Consider the following 21,954-nt stretch of genomic DNA (forward strand, 5'->3'; position numbering starts at 1 on the left):
CACTAGTCACCTGCCTGTTGAAACTTTAATTTTCTTCCTTTTTTACAAAAAAAACTTTAATTTCCATGACGGGATTAGCGGCCAATGCAAAGCATGTACGATTACGTACCAGGCAGCGTCGAGTGATGCTTGATCCGGTCAACATTCTCATGCTCAACAGTCTCCATGCGTCTTTTCCATCTTTCATACTACTGACTAGCACATAAACCACAATCCATTCTGTATGCATGGTTAATAAATAAAAATGCCAGTTCAATATTTTTATGTTTAAACTTTTTTGAAAAATATTCTATGTTTAAACTCACCCTATATATCAAGTTCAAAGTATAAACACAGATGCATGGGAATTCACGCTAGTGCTGGTAGATAGGACGCCACGACAAATGGGATAAACTATTTTTCTTTTCTTATAGGACGACGATGCTGCTTGTCGTAGCTTTGCGGATTTGGTGAGGACACGGTCTTTGCTTGGATTAACCCAAAAAAAAAGTGATGGACCAATGCTATTTTACTCCGGAATCGTGTACGAGCCCACGCACAGGGACTTTGGCGCAAGTCAAAGCTCTGGCAGATGTATCGCAAGTCACCGGCTGTGCCTCGCAGGGGATTAACAATGGGTAACGACGTTTGGATACGTATATGTTAGCAGCAGTTGGCTGCCTCGCATTTGACGTGCTTTGCTTGATGTGCTCCCTCCTGCTAGTTGCTGTCAGCTTTGTAAATTTATTGGGACCAAAAGTGTCTTTTTTTGGATAGCAGTTGTCCTTTCCATACATCTGCAGATCTGCATTGACTTTGGTTTGGCTGCTTCCTATACTTATCCTATAAATTTATGTCAAACACTCTAATAAGAAACCGTGGAATTCATCGTTAATAATATCGATGTTTCGTACCGCCGACTAGCGATTATACGCCGCACTCTCCTCACTTCTGATGGCTTGTACACAAGAGACAAAGGAGTTATACTGGTTCGTAAGATCCCTACGCCCAGTTTAGGCAGGAGTCATGTTTCTTGGATCGAGTGCACTGGGCTTACAACAGGTGCTTGCGAGCAAGCGTTCGTGCGTTGTGTGTGCGTGTGAATGAGTGCGAGAGAGAGAGAAAAGAGATTCGGTTCCCTTTATACAAGGGACCAGGCGACAATGTCGAGAAATGGAGGGGTCCCCACCTCAGAGGTCGGGGTTTGTGGTGTGGTCGGGTCTTCCTTGCACCAAGGGCTTTCTTGTCCAATCCTCTTGGCCGGTCGTGGGCTTCGTATGCCCTACACGGTGGCTCCTGTGCGGCGTGGGCTGCTTACGCATGGCCTAGCTTGCTCCGGGTGTGCTCCCGTCCTGTCTGCCAACCTCGTGGCAGTGAACGGGATGGGAGCTATTACTGACGTCCGTACCAGTGATGAGTGGGCAGGCCTGGCTTAGTGGCCTGGACGGGGCGTGTCGCTCATCTCGGCTTTCTCCGACTTCTTTAGTGTGCTCATGGCCATCCCACACCGTCACGCCTGGCGCTGGGTCCTGCCTTGCCTGCGAGGCCGTATGGGACCTGACACGGGGGGCAGGGCGTTGACCTTGACGGGTCACCCCTACGGTGAGGGTGATGATGATGTCGGGGCGTGTGGGCACGTACGACCACGCATGGCCTCGCTCTGTAGGCCGTCCTGGGCAGTTCGAGAGGTGTAGTTTCACCCTTGGACCCCCACTCCTCCCGGCTAAAGGTCGGCTCCCCTCGCCAGGTCACATCCCAGCGCGAAGCAGTCAGGAAGGTCACGTCCCGTATTTAATGCCTCCAGTGCGGCGCAGGTCTTTCTGAGTCAAGGAGTAGGTGGGGCGCTATGACCCCCTGTAGGCCTCATCCCCGATCTGTCTGAATCGGCGGATTGTGGCCTTCAGCTCCCAACCATGGAGGTCGGGTGATAGACCGCAGCGTCGCAGGGCTGCCTCCAGCACGCTTTGGGCCTTTGATCTTTTTGCGTCCGGTTGCTTTAAATCCCTACCTCAGGGTACCTGCACAAAAAACATTGTTAAGAAACATAAAGTGCTAAAGATTCCTACTCCACTGTTGTACTATGATAATCTATAAAATATTTAACCCCTATGTTTGAAGTCTGAACTACTAAATTAAAGGCCAGCTTGTGTCTGAACTCTGAATTTCGTTGCATCGTCCTGGTAAGTAGCAGAAAAGAGTGCGGTTGTTCTGGCGTGCCAACGCTGTCTTGACTGATGAGAGCACCCTGGTTAGACCAAAAGTTGATGGGATTCAGCACCCAACTGTCAAAGACATAAAGAAAAACGCTGCCTGTACTTATTATATATAGTAAGTTCCTGCAATCTCCAAACGTCTATCATTGCTGGTTGGTGAGTGATATATGCTATTCTAAGCATGAAGCTAGCAGCCGCTAGAGCTGCATCATGGGAACTAGATCATTAGTCGACGCAGTTCAACAAGATTACAATAAACCAAACGATATTTAAACAATGCCAACCTGATCATCGTCGTTGCATGATGATTGTTTGATCATCTGAGACTGTGTTGCTTGAGCTGAAGGCGTCATTTAGTCAAGTTGGCGTCAAATCGTAATGTGAACTCAAATCCGCTGAACACAACAGCAACAACAATAATATTATTTATTAATAACTACTAAACCATCGTGAGACGCATGGAATCTCTGCATCATGAAGAAACATGTCAATGCAATTGTAATCGTCTATACCGCTAGCTACCAGTCTACCACTGGCCGTTGAAATCTGAACCAAAATGCTGCGGCGAGATCCCAGCACCGCAGCACCACACATCGTCGAGCGGCGGCTCAGTTTCAGTGACCTCCGTCGCCGCCGCCGTCCCGGCCGCCGCGCGATCGTGCCAAATCTAACCTTTTCGCCACAGCAAAAAAGTCGCGCGGAAACAGCGAGAGCTCTCGCGTCAAATCAAGCGAAGCGCGCACGAAACCGGAGCACTATGTCCGGAGCCAGGGTTGCCAGCGCGCGCGCGTTGCTTTCCCCGTCCCGGCGGTGGCGGCCATCGTCGCCTGATAGATCGACGGGTGTACACGTACGCCGCCGCAGGCCCGGCGCAGTCCGCGGTCGGCCCGCCCGCGACCAACCTCGTGACCTGTCCCAGGGCGCTCGCGGGCTCGCCGCCCGACCGCGCGCGCGCGGCGTGGCTCCAGCCGCTCACTTTCATTCACACCAGCGACCAGGGCATCTCTCATCTCTCGCCGCCGGTGGTCGCTGTTGAAAGGCTCTTCTTCGACTCCTAGGCACAAACGCAGCAAGGGCATGGCCCACCTTCGAGATAGCGATTGATTGGGCCCGCAGCTCCCCGACCTCCGTGGCCTCGGAGCCGTCGGATCTGGATCGGACGGAGTACGGCGTCGATTAGGCACCGGCAGGCAGCGTCATGCTGGCATCAACCCAGGGGCCACCACCTGGCCGAGGACGCCGAGGCTGGGTCAGAGAAGTGGGGCCGGTCAAAGCGGCACGGACACGTGTCGGTGAAGGTGCGTTTGAACGGTGTGACGCAGCTCCGGCTCTTTGACCTACGTGACCGGTAGCACCCGGTAGCCATCGCTGACTCACCAGATGCGTATGCGACCTTGGACCACTGCTAACCCCACTAGTGTTGCTTCACTGTTTGCTAATGACTTTTTAGAAGCAGACAAACCCCTTGTCTGAAACAAACAGCTCCACAATTGGTAACCAGCGAACAACAACAAGATTTAAGGGCCCGTTTGGAACAAACACACCAAGCGAGACAAATTCAGCTAAAATTCACTAGCAAATCTAATCCCACGTTCCAGATGAAGCCTAGCTAGAATTTGCAAAAGACACAAAATAATTGACATGTTCCTCGCGTTCCTTTTGATAAGAGAAGTGGTAAAGTCCAACAGTAAAGAACTGGCACCGAGTTTTTGCTCTGGAGAACTGGTAAAAAGCCTGATGTTGCTAGAACTTAAAGAAAGTTTACTGACATGACGAATCAAATCAATTCATTAACTTTAGTTTAAGCAAGCCAGCAATTTTAACTAGTCATTCTAACCGGAGCCCTTATTAGCCCTCCCACCCAACCACCCATCCATCTCTGATCTTTTCCCCCACACGGCCACACACGATCACACTCTCTACCAAGCCAAGCTCCCTTGCTTACACACCTCTCCCTTTCCTCATCCTCTCTCCTCTCGCCTCACCATACTGCTAGGCCGCTAGCTGGAGCAAATCTATATGTGAAGAGAGAGCACCCTCTCAAGGTCACCAGCTTGGAGTTCTTGATCTCTCTGAGAGGTAACTGCTCCTGCCGATCCATCTCCATGTCGGGCGCGAGGCATGACCACGCCGGCAGCCACCACCAGCACCACCTCTCCGGGGACTTCCAGTTCCACGACGAGCTCGTGTCGCTGTTCGCGCAGCGGCCCGACGCGCCGGCGACGCCGATGATGCAGCAGCCATGGTTCACGGACTACCTGCAGGCGACCGCGCCGACGCCGCTGGACTACGACGCCTTCGCGGGGGACTTCGACGTGCCGGCCGTGGACGAGGTCGTGAAGAGGGAGCTCGTGGTGGACACTACCGGCGGCGCTGCTGCCGGCAGCGGGGGCGGGGCGACGACGGTGCCGCTCACGCCGAATAGCATGTCGATGTCGTCGACGTCGAGCGAGGCCTGCGGCGCCGGCGCCGGAGCGGGCGAGGAGTCCGCGGCTGGGAAGTGCAAGAAGGAGGAGGGGGAGGAGAGCAAGGACGGATCGTCGGCGGCCAAGGGAGATGTGGAAGGGGAGGAGAAGAACAAGAAAGGGTGAGTTGATCTAATAATCAGATTTCGATCATGTGTTCAGAAAACTTTTCTGTCTGGATCTTGGAGTTGTTCTTATATAGATCAGTTATAGCCTCATATATAGGTAGATGTTAGATTTGCCAAGTCTTTTTGATGTTATTGCTTTAATCTCTGAGAAAGTTTAGTCATCGGATTTCTTGATCTTTAGAACACGAATCAAGATCTGGGGCAGGGTTATCTGGAGTAACTTCTCTCTTTGCACTTGCTTGTTCATTAGCGAAGAATCCCTTCATCCACATGCATAATGAATACTAAATCGTTGTCGCTTCCGTCTTTGGTTTGGCCAACAAGGTGTGAACTCTGCTAGGGTTTCTCATTTAGCACGTTGCATCCCAAAGAAAAGAAAACAAAGAAAAAGAACTTGATCTTTTAGGGTTCTACAATACACAAGTTGATCGGTGACACCTTTTTGCTTCACAAATATAGGCTTTGCTTCGCCCCCTTGATTTCGTCTTCCTTGTCTTGGCATCTACCTCCAATTTGACCGGACTGCACCAACTGCCTGCCGTTTTCATAGTTCATAATCACACCCGCCCGCAAAGGATTTAAGATCAGCAGACGACTTTGATCAACCCAATCAGTAGCTAGCTAGCTCGCCCAACTGATCCTTAAGTTTCATCGAAACATACTTTGCAACTCCCCTTTTTGTTGCAACCTGTGACCATGACGGATCTCCAAATCCAGCAGAACAAAAATTTAAGAACTGCAGGTTTTGCACGGTGTGAACCTGAAGCCAGCATGCATGTGTGCATCGGACTCGCACCGTACACACGTAGCTACTCTTCCACCACAGCTAGCCATGCATGTTTGAATGCACTAGCACTGATAATCTTTGTAGCTTTGTACAAGTATGAACGCAGCATCCAGCACACCAAATTAAAACATGTATTCAGATCTAGCTACCGCCATGTTTGAACAGATCCATTTACCAAGTTGGCATGACGTGTGTGTGTATGATGTGCAGGGCGGCGAAGGGCAAGGGCAAGGGGGAGAAGCGGCCGCGGCAGCCGCGGTTCGCGTTCATGACCAAGAGCGAGGTCGACCACCTCGAGGACGGCTACCGGTGGCGCAAGTACGGCCAGAAAGCCGTCAAGAACAGCCCATTTCCGAGGTATGTACGTTACATGTTCGGATGTTCCTTAATTTTTTGTTCGGTATTGGCCACGTCACGTGCACTCATCCACGAACTAGGGTTCTAGCTCACGACGAACATGTGCGTGGTGATTGATGCAAATGCAGGAGCTACTACCGGTGCACCACGCAGAAGTGCCCGGTGAAGAAGCGGGTGGAGCGGTCGTACCAGGACGCGGCGGTCGTGATCACCACATACGAGGGCAAGCACACGCACCCCATCCCGGCCACGCTGCGCGGGAGCTCGCACCTCCTCGCCGCGCACCACCACGCGGGGCTCCACCACCCGCACTTCCGGATGCCGCTGCCGCCGCCGGCGCTCGGCGCCCTCGCCTTCAGGCCCGGAGGCGGCGCCGGCAACGCCTTCGACGCGCTCGGCCTCCTGCAGCCGCCGCCGCCGCAGGGCCAGGGCCACCACCACGCCATGCCGCAGCAGCTAGTGACCGGCGCGGGCGCCGCCGCAGTCTCCACCGGGTTTCAGCAGGTGAACGCCGCCATTGCCAGCCAACACGCGCTGCCTGACCACCAGCATGACCTGGCTGCCGGTACTACTGCTGCCACCGCTACGGCGGCAGCTAGCGCTCCGCTCCGGATGCAGCACTTCATGGCGCAGGACTATGCTGGCCTCTTGCAGGACATGTTTCCATCCTTCCTTCACAACAACGACGATGGCGACACTCATCACCACCATTGATAATGGCGATGATCAAGGACTAGTCTGGTAGAGATTTGGTTGCTGTTAACTTTTTTGGTTCTTGTGTCATTGTATGGTGATATGATCTGAGGTAGCCAGTAGTAGCATCGATCAGCATTAGGGCGGACGGGCTCCAGTACTAGAAGTTTGTTGTACATGTACCTGATTCTAATGAGCTCCTCATGCTTTGCACTTAATTTGGGACATGCATGTACTGTGCTGTTGAGCCGTGGGACAGTTTTATCCTCTAGCTTAATCGTGACATTTCCTTGAGTTCATCAGGACAATCAGGACCGTTTGCGGAATTAACTTCCTTGATCTCTGATGGATCTACATCTGTATGAACGTCCCTATGAATAATCTTTGTGTAATGGCTGTCGGAAACTTATACACTGGTCACAAAGCAGAGTTCAAATACCAGTATATCTTACGTCATGGCATGCGTCGTCAAAAAGGAAAAGAAAAAAAAAGAGAGAAAGAGCCATGCATGCAAGACGCGCGCCCAAAGTGGCATGATTATCTCTTTGACTATGCGAAGACGATTACTAGTACGGATGTTAGTAGTGCGCAGTGTAGACTGAATTTGACATGAAATATAGGTTACCATTTTTCGTTCTTTTCTAATACTGCAATCTATGATTTGGTAATAAATCGCATGATTTAATTTGTTCCGTCCATGGAGTGTACGTCGTCGCAGAATACACCTATGTTCCATGGAGTGTTTATGGATTTTTCTTAATTTCATGATTTGATAATTATTAGTTGCATTGATGTCACCAACGTCGACACGATGCAAACGGCAGGCGACGCGCCCAACACGTACGCGAATAAATAAGACAGCTCACAGCGGCGGTTGCACCACGGGTCATTAAAATCGTCGTCAACAGTCGCCGGCCGGGATGCCTTTGAACCAAAGGAAAGTCAGCTCCAAAGCCATGACAGCCGCAACTTAACAGCGACGACTCACTCCATCGGCAGGCTACGCTAGCTAAGTATACGCACACGTATGCCGTCCACACCCAGGTAGAGTAGACTGACTCGTTCCATGGGTCCATCCAATCCGTATCTAGTATGCTAGCAGCAGAACGATCGGAAGGCTTGGCATTGATTGGGCGAGCTAGCGCTGTGTGCGAGATCGATTAATCCGGTCAAATGACTGACCTCGGCTCGTGTTAATGCTCCGACAGGGATCGAAACCGACGAGCGGGTAGCCGGTCAACCTTGCTGCGCCGCGCGCGTACGTCAAACGCCACCGCCGGCACCAGATTTAAGCCGCGCGGCAAGGACACGCGTCGCCACTCCCTGGATCGCGTTAGCTTCATCATCAGTTTTATAGACCCGTGCGCTAATATCTGGTTTACGTGCAGTGGAACGCATATGAATCCCTCTGTATGTCTTCGAGAATCACTGCCCCACGCGCTGAAAAATGGTGGGGGCAAATTAAAATGCATCCCTGTACTGATTACTGAATGATGTATATATAAAAAGCTAGAACTTGCAGTTGTCATTATTAACTGTCGAAAGCGAATTAAGCGCTAATCCGGCGTGCCAATCGCAGCGATGGCACATGCTTGGTACGGCGTTTTGGGGGTTCCATTAATGCGACCTGCAGCAGCGACGGGAGCTAGCTACGATCGGAAGGAAGCTGGGTTTGCAAGCCACAGTGCCACACCGATCCGCGACAGCGACGGCGGCCGTGCGCCCGTGCGCGCGCGCGTGGATGCATCAACGGCCGGCCACGGCCATGACCGGCCGCCCCAGGCCAGCGCCTTCGCGGAGACTCAAAGTGCACGCGCGCGCGCGGCGGGCCGGGGGTTTGAGTTTAATTGCGCGCGGCCGTGCGACGGCCGCGTCGCAACGGCGAGGGCGCACGCAATCCCGGCGGTTGCGGGACCTCTTTTTTTGGGGGCTCTGAAAGAGAGGCGTCGAGGGACGGCGGTTGCTCGGCCGGGCATCGCCAACCCCATCCACGGCGCTCGACGCGGACGGGTCGGCCGAGCTCTCGCGGTCTCGCAGCCGCGGGAGCGATCGATCCGGGGCAATGAATGCCGAAGGTGAGGGAATGGATGGATGGTTGGGGCGGGTGAGATAAGCTGACTGACGAGGATGGACGGTGACAGACAAGTTGCTGGCTTGCTGCTTTCACAGCAAAGGGGATCGGTGTCTCTCAGTTGATTGACTTGATTCCACCCGTGCACACGCCGTACACGTATGTAGAGCAGCTCCGCTCGGTCCCGCCCGGCGAGGTGCGGTAACAGTGAAAATAGTGAAACAAAAATCACCTGTGCTACACATTATTAACTGCAAACACGACTGGTCCAAAAGAAATTTGGTCTGCTGGAACATTTCAGCCTAGCAATATATGTGGGCCTCGACCTCAATCTGCCTGCCTTTCTGTGTTACGAAAATAAATGGGCCTCCTTTCGCAAAGTGCGAAGTTTGTTGTACGCTGGTGTGGACCGGGCCGTGCTCCTCCCTTTTCAGGTCCATCGTCATCTCCCGCCGTTCCTCGTGGTCGGCCGCCGCGCCTCGCTCTCTCGTCTCTCCCCAAACCAAATTTTTTTTAGTTTTATATTTTTTTTTCGATTTTGCAGAAATTTATAGTCGGATGAAAAAATTGCAAATCTAAGCTATTGCCAACCGGCTGGGCCGGCGATAAGGCCTTACCGCCGCCTTAGCTGGCGGTAAGGCCCTTCCACCCAATGGTCAACAGGCGCCGTAACTGCCGCGCGCGATTCAAAGCACTGTCGCCGGTTCAGGCGGCGGTAAGGCCCGTACCGCCGCCTCAGCCGGCGATAACGCCCTTTCCGCCGCCTGGTCGGCGACAGTCGCTCCCTACAAAAGCCGCTCGCGCCCCTCCTCTCCCCTGCACCAGAGCGAGCGCGAGGCAGCGCGAGGCAGAGAAGAGAAAGAGGAAAGAAGGGAAGAAAAAAAAAGAAAGAGAGGAGAGGAGGAGGAGGGAAGAAAAAAAAGAAAGAAAGGAGGAGGAGGAGGAGGGAAGGAATTTTCTTCCGTCTTTCTCAGGTAAATCTTTTTAATCTCGTAGTTTAGTTAAATATAGTATAGTATAGTTTAGTTTAGTTTAGTTTAGTTTAGATCTAGATTTAAAAGTATTAGTGGATCTGAGATTTAGAAATATTAGTAGATCTAGATTTAGAAATAATAGTGGATCTAGATCTATACTTAGAAACTTTTTAGCTGTATTTAGATATAGGAAAATGTAGCTTAGTTAGTATAACTGATTTAGCTTCTACAGTAAAATAGAGTCAGCATTATTAGATTTATTTGTTATGGTAAATAGCTATGATAAATGTAGTTAGTAAATTCTGATATTTTGGTTAGGTATTACATTGTAGTTTTTAGGTAACAATATTAGATTTGTTGGTTCTGGTAAATGACTATGATAAACCTAGTTAGTAAATTATGATTTTTTGGTTAGGTATTCGAATATAGTTTTTCGGTAATAATATTATATTGTTATGGTAAATCACTATGTTAAATGTAGTTAGTAAATTATGATTTTATTGGTTAGGTATTACAATATAGTTTTTCAGTAACATTATTAGATTTATTTGTTATGGTGCATGCCTACGATAAAGTTAGTTAGTAAGCTTGGTTTAGTGTTACATAGTTGTTTGTTTATTCAATTAAGGTCGTTATTGTAGTTAACTTATGTATAGTGCTGAGATTAATTTGGACTGCCCGTTTCATGTATGTTGCCAGGTATGTCAGATAGTGTAAATATTCAAGTGTACTATGGGCCGGGGGAGGTTATATATGGTCCAGAAGTGGTTGATTTGAGTGGATTTCCCTGTTTCACCAAGTGTGTTCCAAGAGCAAGAGAGAGAACTTGGGGGGGGGCATATGCAAGTGGCTTTGTAGGGACTTAGGTGTTGATAGAGATCAAGCGGATGTGTCTGTGAGGGTTGTAGTGAAAAGACGGTCCGACATAAACTTTTGGGAGTTGGTTCCACTTGAAGGAACTCCAAACTATCGGGCTTACATAAATGGTTGCACGAGAAGAGGTTTACCAATCATATGGTATGTCCAATTTTTCATGAAGGGTGGACCTAACACTCATATTGAAGAAAAATTCGGAGGTGATGAAGTTGAAGCGGAAGAAGATGTGTAGAGTAATGCGGGTGGAAACGAAGAACTTGATTACGAAGAACAAGAAGGTGGAGATGCAGAAGATGATGTAGCATCGCGGGAACCAAATGGAGAGGCTGATGAGGGGGAAGAAATTCTTAAGTTAGTAGAGCAGATGGAGATGGAAGGAGGGGAGGCCAATGGTGCCGTGGATGAGGAGTCGTCCGATGAGGAAGACAATTATCCTGTACCACGAAATTGGTCAAATTACGACCATTTCACCCTACAGGTCAATGTTGGGGAAAATATTCCTTGGGAGTACAGGGAGAATGAGGTATGCGTGGGGGCTGTGTACCAAAGTGGGGATGAAATGAAGGTGGTTATTAAGAGATGATCCACTTTGTGTTTGCAGCGTCAGTTCAGGGTGGAAAAGAGTAGCCCGAAGGTGTATGATGTCCGGTGTGTGCGAAATGATTGCCCATTTAGGGTCCATGCATACAAGGGCAAATGGAAGGATTACTAGGAGGTGACTATAGTGGTTGAGCACCAATGCTTGCTGGCTGAATTGGAAGGAACACACCGCAACCTCACTGCTAAATTTGTTGCTTAATACATGTACCCTCAGATAGTGGAGAATTCAAGCTTCGAGCCCAAGTCCATTATCTGTGCCATAGAGGAGAAGTTCAAGTACAAGATCAGCTACAACAAAGCTTACCGTGCTAAGCAGAAGGAGCTTGAGATGAAGTGGGGTACGTTCGAAGCATCCTACGACAATCTCCCTGCCTTGTTGCACACCATTTGCCAGAGAAATCCTGGAAGCTTCTACGACTTGAAAGCATATCCAGTTCTTCAGTTTACAGGCAAACAGGTCCTACAGTGGTCATTTCTTGCGTTGGGTCCTTGCATTCAGGCTTTCCGGCTTTGTTGACCAGTAATTTGCATTGATGGCACATTTCTGACTGGAAGGTACAAAGGGACAATATTGACAGCTATTGGGACCGATGGAAATAATTAGGTGTTGCCGCTTGCGATCGCTTTTGTGGAGAAGGAGTCTAGAGATAGCTGGTACTGGTTCCTCGAGAGGGTGAAGAACATGATTGTGTTGGATGTGGAGGGGGTCTGTCTCATTCATGATCGGCACAAAGGCATTATACAAGCAATCGACGACCTACAAAATGGAAGTCAAGAGCGTTTCAAGGCACCGATATGGTCGGACTTGAAGAGTAGGTGGTGCATGAGGCATATGGATGCAAACTTTCACAGCCAATTCAATAACAAGACCCTTATGAAATTGTTCACCTATGTAGCCAGAATCAGGAGTGGAAGTTCAACCTGCTATGAAAGAAACTTGAGGACTTCATAAAGAAGCAATGCGAGGACTAGCGAAGAGGGCGGTCAATAGTGAGGCCGACCAACCTGTGTCTCTAGAGGATGTCGGGCTCGACGGTCCAAATGTCAGGCGAAGATGGGGAAGATCCATCAAGACCTTCTCATAGTGGATTGAGAATGAACCGAAGGAAAAGTGGGCATTACTCTTTGATGACGGAGGTGCACGGTGGGGTATAATAATGACAAACCTGGCTGAGGTTTACAAGTGGGTTTTGTGCGGTGTTCGTGGCCTGCCCCTTGTTGGTATTGTGGAATTTTTACCTTTACCACACCATGACGTATTTCAGGGAAAGGTACCAATTGGCTGATAACTCAATGCGCGACAACAACATAATATTTGGGTACAAGATGACAGAGTACATGGAGGAAGCAATTAAGAAAGCTCATTTGCATCGTGTGAAAGAAGTGGGAGCCGTGGAATGCCGGTTCGAAGTTGTTTGCAGGGACAAAGTTCGAATGGGTGGGAGGCGCGAGAGACACACACATGAATGCATCCTCAGGAATGAAGGGTGTGTTTGCTCTTGCCACAAGCCAAGGTTGCTTCACTGTAATGACCTAGATTTAAATCGGCCAAGCTTAATCTTAAGACAAGCCCCTAATCTGGTTGACTCAGTCTTCTTGAGCTATATCGGCTAAAGTACGGTTTGCAGCCCAACCTAGCGTCTTAGGGAGGGTTTATCTTTGGAAAGTTGAGCAGGACGCCAAGAAATTCCTTTATGAAAGTTGGAGAACGAAGTCACAGCTACAACTTTGTTAGTTGGACCTTAATCCACTTCGTCTTTGAAGGTTCCCAAATCTACAGTTCAAATCAGCCCCGACCCCTAACACCTAGCAAACCGCCGTTTTCTCTAAGTCCCGAAACTGGTGTTCCTCCAAACTTTGGAGCTTTGGATTCCCCAAATCCACTGCATTTTTGGACTCGGTCCAATTTCAAGAGTTGGGCCTTGGCTTGAGTTCTACAACCTTTGTTAAGGCAGTAGAAGTGGTGCAGTTTGGAAATTGGGAGAGCTAGAGACTGGAAGATGGACCCAGAAAAATGATCCCATGGATCTATCTAGCCAAGCGCGCTAGAGCGAGCGTGCGCCCTATTTCAGAGCGCCGCCGCCACGTGGCATGACCTCACCGACGAGCCCCGCCTCGCCCAATCACTGGCCGCGACACGATGGATCATCGCGCCTCCTTCCCAATCGTGCGCGGAAGCGCCCTGCAGCCCTTTTCCGCCTCGTCTCGTCTCGCTCAAGATCTCGCCGGTCGTGCCAGGAGCCCTACCGCCGCTGCAACCAAGGATTGGCTGCTGCCGCACCAGTCTGCCTCGCCTACTGCGCACATCTCCTCCCCAGGATCCCCGGCCGCGTCCCAACGCCTTCTGGCTTATCCGTCGTCCCTTAGTCGCGCTGCCCACGCGCGCGCCCCACGACAATACCGTCTTCACCAACCACTGCACCGGCAGTGACAACTCCTTTCCCCCGCCTCGCCAGTAGCGTGCCACGGCAAAGCCGCTAGTCCCCGTGCCTGCTAGCGTCGCTGCTTGCCCTGTCACCTTGCCTGCAGCGCCCTTGCCTGCAGTGCCCTTCCTTCCTTCTTGCCACACACTGGCCGAGTCACTGCACCCAATCTGGCGCTTGACGCGACCAGGCGCGCGCTCGACCTCGCCAATCCTTTTGTCCGGCAAAATTGCGCCTGCATAGCGCTGTCTTCAGTGCCCAATACCGTAAGACCCTATCCTCGGAGCTCCGCTTCGCCGGCCAATGGAGACGTCGACCAATCGCCGCCATGGCAGCGCACTCCATCCTCTTCGACCTTATCCTCGCGCTGCCCGAACTCCTTCTCTTCCGTGCGGCTATAAAAGGGAGTACCAGAGCCTCTACTGAAGTTCTCTTCGCCATCGTTGCCTTGCCGCACCTTCCTCTATTTCGTGCTCAAGCGCTGCCGCATAAACTTTTTGAGGAACTCCCCCTCTCCGCTCAACACCCGCCTTTCCAAACCCACCAGCCACTTGCTTTCTCCGCGCTGTGCTAGAGCTTACTTGTTGTCCACAAGAAGCACCGCTGCCGCCAGAAACTTAGCGCCTTAGTCGTTCCGCCTGAGCTTGCTCCTTCCCGACCCAAAGACTTCACCAGTAGGCCCAAAGGTAAGCTGCCGACCCCTTTCCGTCTCGCCCGACCCCTTTCTGTCTCGCCCGACCCCTCTCCATTTCGCCCGACCCCTATCTGTTTTGCCCGACCCTTGTTCGCCTCGCCCGAGGGCTCAGCTGTATCCTTTTCTTTTGACCATGGGTATCTGTGTAAAATTTCGGAGGCTTCTCTGTGTTAAGTCTGAGGACCCCGGTACAGTTATTCCTTAGGTCTAAGAGTCAGATCATAAGTTTTTCCCGACCCGACTCTTTTATCTTGTTCTCTATCAACAAAAGCTTGAGAAATTCATCTTAAATCGAGGAAAACCCTGAAAAGTGTGAAATCACTTGGGTTAGAATCCTCTTCCTGAGTAGAATCCAATAACATGGGATTCCACACCTTTCCTGCAGTTTTGCTATAGTTTCTAGCCTAAATCTTGCAAGTGTTGTTGAAATAACCGTCTAAGTGTCTTAACCCTTGCATTTGCATTCCGTGTAGAGCTAAACCTCGCTGACGGCACATACGAGCTGCACCCGGTGCTAGAAGACGGAGCTGTAGCCGAGCTGCCGCCTGCAGGAGCTGAAGCAGAGCACCCAGAAGATCAGTTTGCTTCCACCCCGATCGAAGGCAAGCCCCGGAGCATAACCCAATCTTTCTAAACTTGCGCATGCCTTCTTTTGTATGTATGTGCATTTACGTTATAGGAGTTTTTTGAAACCATAGATGCATGACTTAGTTTCCTTAATCTGAACACTAGCATGATAGGCCGAGTAGTTGCAGTGCTTAACAGGACTCGATAAAAGTCGAGTGATTCCCTGTTACTCGCGAGTTATAGGAGTTGCTTGTTCTCCTTTTTGTTATAACTATAAGGACGGTGGACGGTGCAGGGCCTTGTGAACTATTTTGGTGGTCGGTGGATTGCCCCGTCTGTCTACTTGAAATTGGAGTAAGGTCGAGATGTGATAGTGTTCGTGATCAAGTGTTTGAAAGTACTAATCTCATACCTAGTATGGGATGGGGAAGCTTAGTACCTGATTGAACCAGGACATGAGCGGTTCGATCCACTGTCTCTGGAATGGAGTTTTCCCTTGCGGCCGCATGTGGTGACAAGTGTGGTCACAGAACGGCAGAGGTCGGGTCTGGGGAACCTTGTACCAAGAGAAGTGGGCCTGACACGGATCAGGGGATTGATGGGGACGGCCGACACAGGAAGCGACCCTCTGTGGTGCGCGGATGTCGTGAGATTAGGTTCGCCATGCATGGTTAAGAAATTCGAATCGATTCATCTGCCTCTCATAGTATGAGACTGCTTGATCGCTATGCTACACTGAGTAAAGATGGAACATGATGATGATGTGAACATTGATGCTTGCTCTTTAAATTGTTGGAACTATGTTTGTTTAGCATAAGTTGCCAATATAGACTGGTTAATGAACTTAGAATCAGAGTTAAAATATTGAAAGTAAGGACCTACTGTAGTCGGTTTTGGCAAAACAAACCCCTCAGCTAAAGAGCCTTGCATGTCTAGAAGTTGGTGGAGTAGATTCCCCACCGGTCGGTTAAGTCTTGTTGAGCTTAGCAGCTCAGCCTTGCTTGTGGCACATCTTTCAGGTGATGTTGAAGCTTCTGAGTTTGCTGCTATCGGCACTTGGCCTTCCCAGCTTCCTCCTGGGTGGACGGTCGAGTGGGATCCCTCCTCGGACGGTGAGGATAGGGACCAGTGATGTCCTGATCGGCCTCATCAGGAACATCTGACCTCGGCGCTAGCTTCCGCTGTTTATTTTTTCCACTGTTCATGAACTCTGTAAAACTTTGATTTTCCGAACCAGTGTTGAAAGAACTTAATGTACTTGTTTAAGTGGATGATCTGTTGTATTCTCTGGAACCACTCACCTTCGGGTGAGTATGCTAACTCGGTCCTGTATAGTGGTTTTATCGGATGAAATCCGACGGATTGCTGAGTTAACTTGATTAAAGCATATGATCGCGTGTTAGGCGACTTAATTGTGCTTTAGCTAAGTTAATCCGAGCGGTTCCGCCACATTCACAGAAACCATATGGCAAACTGTGAGGAACGAGGTTTATGAATATCGTTTACTGGGAGACTTTGTCAATAATCCAGGGAATGCTGCTCGCTACATTCTTGATCCTGATCCAGAAATGTGCCAAGGAGTGAGGCAACGCGGGAACAGGCGTATCCATAATGACATGGATCAATCCGAAGCAGGTCCTGTGTCCGTCTATGCTCCAAGTGCCACGAAGCCGGTCACACCTACAAGAACTGCTCGACAACGACGTATGGAAGTGCGAGCACCCAAGCTGCATGTAATAACTAGTAATGTAATGTACTGTCTATCTTGAGTTGTGGTCCTTAGGTAATGTAATGTAATATTTATTTGTCGTTGTGGACAAGGACGTAATGTATTGTAATATTTATTGTGGACCCTTCTATTTGTAATGACTCGTATGTGCCGTAAAGTTATGCTGTTTATTTGCATTGTAACGTAATGCAATGTTATATTTCCTTTATGTGTTCAGTTCTTTATTTCTTTCAATACTTGTGTTGCAGGTATGGTGGCGCACCCAGGTCCACAGGGGTACCAGACCCCTGAGTTGCTCGACCCTGCCTTGGACGGCCAGCACAAGTCGTTCCAGTTAGCCGTAGTTGGTACCACCCTAGGCACGTTTTGGGCTCGTGTCCCGCTTGCGACCGTGCCGATCGACCAACGTTGGATCCCGAGGTACATCATACTTAGTAATACTTGTGTGTTAAGTTCAACGATTAATTTGTGTAAACTAATTAATTTTTTTTGTGGTACAGGTTGAGTGCGGCGGGCCTTCTCCCTGTGGCTAGACTTGTGGAGGGTGACATGGTTGACAGTTCAGCGGGACGCGGCCGCTAGAGACCCACACGGTTGCAGTTCGACATGTCACTGCTAGCAGCTCTGCTGGACCGGTGGTGGCCGGAGACGCACACCTTCCACCTCCCGGTCAGTGAGTTGACCCCCACACTAGAGGACGTCTCGATGTTACTGGGCCTTCGCTGTGCAGGGGCCGTCGTAGCCGCGATGGACGTCCCACCTGCCTGGCGCGACAAGCTGCTGGGTCGGTTTGCGGACGTTCCCCGCGTAGATGGTGCCCCGCAATACCACACTTTCAGCAACTCCCACGGCCCGACGAAGGCATGGCTCCAGCAGTTCAGTGTGAGTATTTAATTAGCAGGAAGTCCAAATAATTTTTGTCAATTTTTCTTATTGTTGACACAAGTCTGAAATTATTTTGCAGGTCGAGTACATGAGAGAGGATGCAGACGAGGCCACAGTAGCGCATCACTTGGAGGTGTACCTGCTGTGGCTCTTCGGCTGGACCCTCTTCTAAACATCGCAGGGGAACTCGGTGCCTAAGCACCTTCTTCCTTACGCGAGGGCCATTGCGGAGGCCCTGCTCGCTGAGGTTCCACAGTACAGCTGGGGTTCAGCTGTGCTGGTGGCCACGTACAGGGGTCTCTGCACGGGCTGCGTGAAGGTGACTTCAGCGGAGCCAATCTTCCTTGGCTGCCCACTGCTGCTTCAGCTTTGGGCCTACGAGCGGTTCCTGATAGGGTGACCTCGTGTGGACATGCCCCTGGACCCTGGAGGTTTAGACGAGGACAACGTCGACAAGCCCACGATGGGGTTGTTGTGGTGCCTGAGGAGGGTACGGTTCTTCTACTACTACTTTTCGATTCATATTACACTTTGGAATTTTTGAGGTCCTAACTGAGAAATTGTGATTATATTTGTTGCAGGCAGTTCGGACGGGGGTGCAGACAAAGAAGTCGTACCCAGACTTCATCGGTATGTTCGACGCTCTGGTCAACACTGACATGAGGTGGAGACCCTACGACTTCGAGGAGGTGGACGCTCGTGCCCTGCATGGCCTGTCTTCGCTATGCTATCGGGACATGGCGTACTGGAGGACGAGGAGGCCAGTAGTCTACGACATCCACGTCGAGGACTACGCGGTTCACCGTGTGATGAGGCAGTTCGGCCTGTACCAGCACTCCCCGCTTCTGGCAACGTCAGCCGTTCCGGCTTCCGTTCACAGGTACAATCCAGCCCATTCATTCTCCTTGCATTAAGAATTTTTTGTTTATGTAACTCGTGTAACGATGGTTCCATTAGGGGTAGCCGTCAGGGTGGTGGTGGTGGTGAGCCTGGAGTCCTATGGGCTCCGAGGATGGTTCACTGGGTCGCCCTATGGGCGACCGCACTAGAAGAGGTGGTCTAGGAGGCCCGGGCACACGACGTTGACGCTTTCGCAGCGTACCTTCGCTGGTTGTTACCAAGGACCAGGACGCAGGTCCTGTTCGTTCCGGCCGAGCCACCAACGGAGACCGCTCCAGTCACGCAGACGTACCCTCGTGCGAGAGACGTCAACTACGACCGCGCGGTAAGCTACTGTAATTTTTGTTGTTACTAAACTTGCATCATTTGGTGTGAGCAACTTCAAATTTTTTCGCTCCCCAACAGTTCAACATTATTGCGGATTTGGACACACAACTGACGTACGGCATCGAGCACATCGATGTGCTGCATGCCCTTCAGCACCGTTCGTTGCTTACGAGGGCCAGAGACGTCTGCACGAGGTTTATCAGTGTCGTCAGCTGCCATGGCGGGCACGGGGATGTCTTCCTTCCACCACGAGCTCCCTACCCCCGTGCGTCCTCTCCAGCTCCTATTCAGCAGGCTGGTACGTCCTCTCACCCGCCCATTCGTCCGCCAGCAGCCGGGACGTCCTACGCCACACCACCACCACCACCACCGTCTTGGCATGCCACAGTAGGTCCGTGCACCGTTCCGCAGAATGTTCCGCAAAACATCTTGCTACCTGCCCCACAGATGCAATCCGCATGGTCCTCTTGTCCATCTTCAGCTGCATCGGAGATACAAGCAGGTGCGTGATGCATACATTTTTTATACTCCATTTTAAGTACGCAATGAAACTAACAAAACCATTTCCTTTGTGATTATAACAGGCTACGCAGACCAGGGATGGGTTTCGGAGGACTCACACAACGAGGTCCAGCGGCTAGGCTTGGTTCGATGAGCTTTTCAGAGTGGACCCCGACATGCTCGGTCCCTCCCAGCTGGCAGACGCCCCGCAGGGTCCTACATAAGGTGCGACCCAGTACCTTGGGACACCACAGGGTCCTACACAGGGCGCGACCCAGTACCTTGCGATACCACCTGCAGAGGGAGCGAGAGGACGTCCGACTCACGACGTTCACCCGCCAGAGCTCTGGACGTACGACCGGCAGCAGACTAGAGCAGCGCAGCGGGCAGCGAGGCGTGGTCGTGGATTCGGCGAGCCTCGTTTCAAGCGAGGACGCATTTAGTGCGTAGGACGACTTGTTATTTTTCATCATTTGTAGGATTATGATGTGTATGATTATCTTTATGTGCGAGGACTGCTCTATCTAGATAAGAAGTTAAATGCTTTTCATTGTTCGCGTGCGTTCACTATACAAGTCTAAACATTTCCCGATTAAGAATTAAAAGTACATAATTAAAATAATCGATCAGTACGAATGAAAATTGTGCGGCAAATAACGGAGTACATGACCTAAGCACAACACAATGAAAGGTCCAACAGTACACAACATTATCCATGAATAAACCATGGACACACAATGAAAGGTCCAACCGCACACAACAGAGTACTGGCCAATAATAAAGCCTACTGAGTACAACGAGGCCACTTTCCCTTCCTCAGGTCATCAGGGTTCTCCTCGATCGCTGCTTTCGCTCGGCGTGCACGCTCAAGCTTCCTCTCCCTCTCCTCCCTCTCCGCAACAAGACGCCTCCTTTCCTCCTCTTCCTTGTGCTCCTTCTCTACAGCCTCCTCTCTGACCCTCTTCTCCATCCTCTCCTTGTTCTCTGCCGCCCAACGCAACATGTACTGCATCTCCTCCTTGTCCTCAGACTTCATCTCAGTGTCAATCCACTGCTCAAAATCACAGAGCGGTGGAGGGGTCTGCAGCAAACGGAATAGTTACAAAACAAAAAAAACATGCAGGATGTCATAGGACAGTAAAAAAATTAACAAACAACATCAATTACTCACCATCCTTTTGATCCGGCACTGGTGAAGCGTAGGCTCAAATTGAAAGTTGGAACACATCCAGTACCTCTGCCTATACGTGTTCTCTTCATCAGACTTGGCTACCTTGCAAGGATCACCACAAAAGCACATGGGCACTGGAACACCACTAGGCAGAGGCAAAGGGTCGAAGGCATTTTTGGTCAACGCAACACCACTCCACCTTTACCATTTTCGTTGTAAGAATCGGAAGCAACTAAGATTAAATCATACGACTAGCAGTTAACATAATAACATGCATTGAGATTACCTTGGTTTCCTAGCTTTTCCACGTCTTGGCATCCTACGGTTGTATAATAAAAATATTAAAATTTCATGAAACTATACTACTAAATACTTCTAGATCTAAATACTAAACTATGAACTAAAAACCGAATCTACTATACTAACTAAGCTACATTTTTAACATCTAAAAGCACACAACATATCTGTAGATCTAAATATTAAACTATGAACTAAATACCGAATCTACTGTACAAACTAAAAGCATAAGATATTTTTAGATCTACTATACTACGATATTGAAAAACTTACCTGATGCCTAGGAGGCTTCTTCCCCTTCTTTCCTCTCTTTCTTTCTTCCTACCCTTCCTTCTCTCCCTCTCTGGTTCTCCTCTCAAAAACAATAGGTCTGGCTCAAGAGTTGGGAGGCTTGAGGTCTGGCGGGGGGTTTTATAGGGGAACCGCCGCCGGCCCAGGCGGCGGTAAGGGGCCTTATCGCCGGCCTAGGCGGCGGATCCTTACCGCCCGCGCGCTGGTCGTACCACAGCGGTGCAGGAGGCCAAGTCCTTACGGTCGGCCCAAAGGTCCTTATTGCTGGTCCAGGAGGTGGTAGGGCCTTATCGCCGGCCCAGGCGGTGGTAAGGACACACGCCCGCAGTGTCGGCACCTTACCGCCGGCTGAGGCGGCTGTAAGGCCTTATCGTCGGCCCAGCCGGCGGCAATAGCCTAGATTTGCAATTTTTCATCTGACTATATATTTCTGCAAAATCAAAAAAAATATATAAAAATAAAAAACCACATGCCCGGAAAGTTTGAACTGGGCCGGTAGGATCTTGACAGACGTCCTGAAAAAAGGAAGCCCACACCTGCCAGCAGGACGGACGCGATTTTTATGAAATAGATAGTGGATCAAAAAATTTGCAGAAATGGACCTACACTGCGGGTTGAAACGGCGGTAGGAGGGCTTGATTGATGCGCGGCCTCCTACCGCCGTTTGGAACGGCTGTAGCCTGTTACCACCGTTTCGTACGTCGATATTTGGGCTCGAAACGGCGGTAGGCTCCAAGGACCTGTTTTAGCCGGGTTTATTTGGGTGTTGGATGCTATAGCCGGTTGAAATGGTTATAGCCTTTTGAATTGGCTATAACTCTGTTTTAATTTTTAGTAGTTATTTTTCATGTAATTTTGTATGATATTTTTAAAAATGAAATATGCCTTTTTATTTGTTTTTGTCACTTGGAAAATAGGTCAAGCGATTGTTGCCCTTAGCTTTCAATTCACGTACCAACACTACAAGAGTGAAAGCATTAACCAACTTCGTTAAGCACAATTTTGCACTCAAGAAAGATGTTAATT

General features: G+C 50.2%; 1 protein-coding gene and 1 pseudogene across 1 annotated transcript; both read left to right on the forward strand.

Moving 5' to 3' along the window:
* The first annotated feature begins 4,077 nt into the window (after positions 1-4,077).
* LOC117848056 (uncharacterized) lies at positions 4,078-7,020 on the forward strand. The gene is made up of 3 exons (XM_034729361.2): positions 4,078-4,779; positions 5,783-5,929; positions 6,058-7,020. The coding sequence occupies exons 1-3, from the start codon at positions 4,298-4,300 to the stop codon at positions 6,641-6,643; spliced, it is 1,215 nt and encodes a 404-aa protein (XP_034585252.1). The 5' UTR covers positions 4,078-4,297; the 3' UTR covers positions 6,644-7,020.
* A 10,283-nt stretch (positions 7,021-17,303) lies between these two features.
* LOC140222147 (serine/threonine-protein phosphatase 7 long form homolog) lies at positions 17,304-18,407 on the forward strand (annotated as a pseudogene).
* Positions 18,408-21,954: the final 3,547 nt, after the last annotated feature.

Source organism: Setaria viridis, chromosome 3 (genome assembly GCF_005286985.2).
Source record: "Setaria viridis chromosome 3, Setaria_viridis_v4.0, whole genome shotgun sequence".
NCBI lineage: Eukaryota > Viridiplantae > Streptophyta > Magnoliopsida > Poales > Poaceae > Setaria > Setaria viridis.

What these genes read in the sequence shown, in the direction of transcription:
- LOC117848056 (XM_034729361.2), top strand. Translation starts at nt 4,298, where the DNA reads ATGTCGGGCGCGAGGCATGACCACGCCGGCAGCCACCACCAGCACCAC. An exon ending in GAGGAGAAGAACAAGAAAGG is followed by an intron (nt 4,780 to 5,782) that starts GTGAGTTGATCT and finishes TATGATGTGCAG; the next exon opens with GGCGGCGAAGGGCAAGGGCA. An exon ending in AAGAACAGCCCATTTCCGAG is followed by an intron (nt 5,930 to 6,057) that starts GTATGTACGTTA and finishes ATGCAAATGCAG; the next exon opens with GAGCTACTACCGGTGCACCA.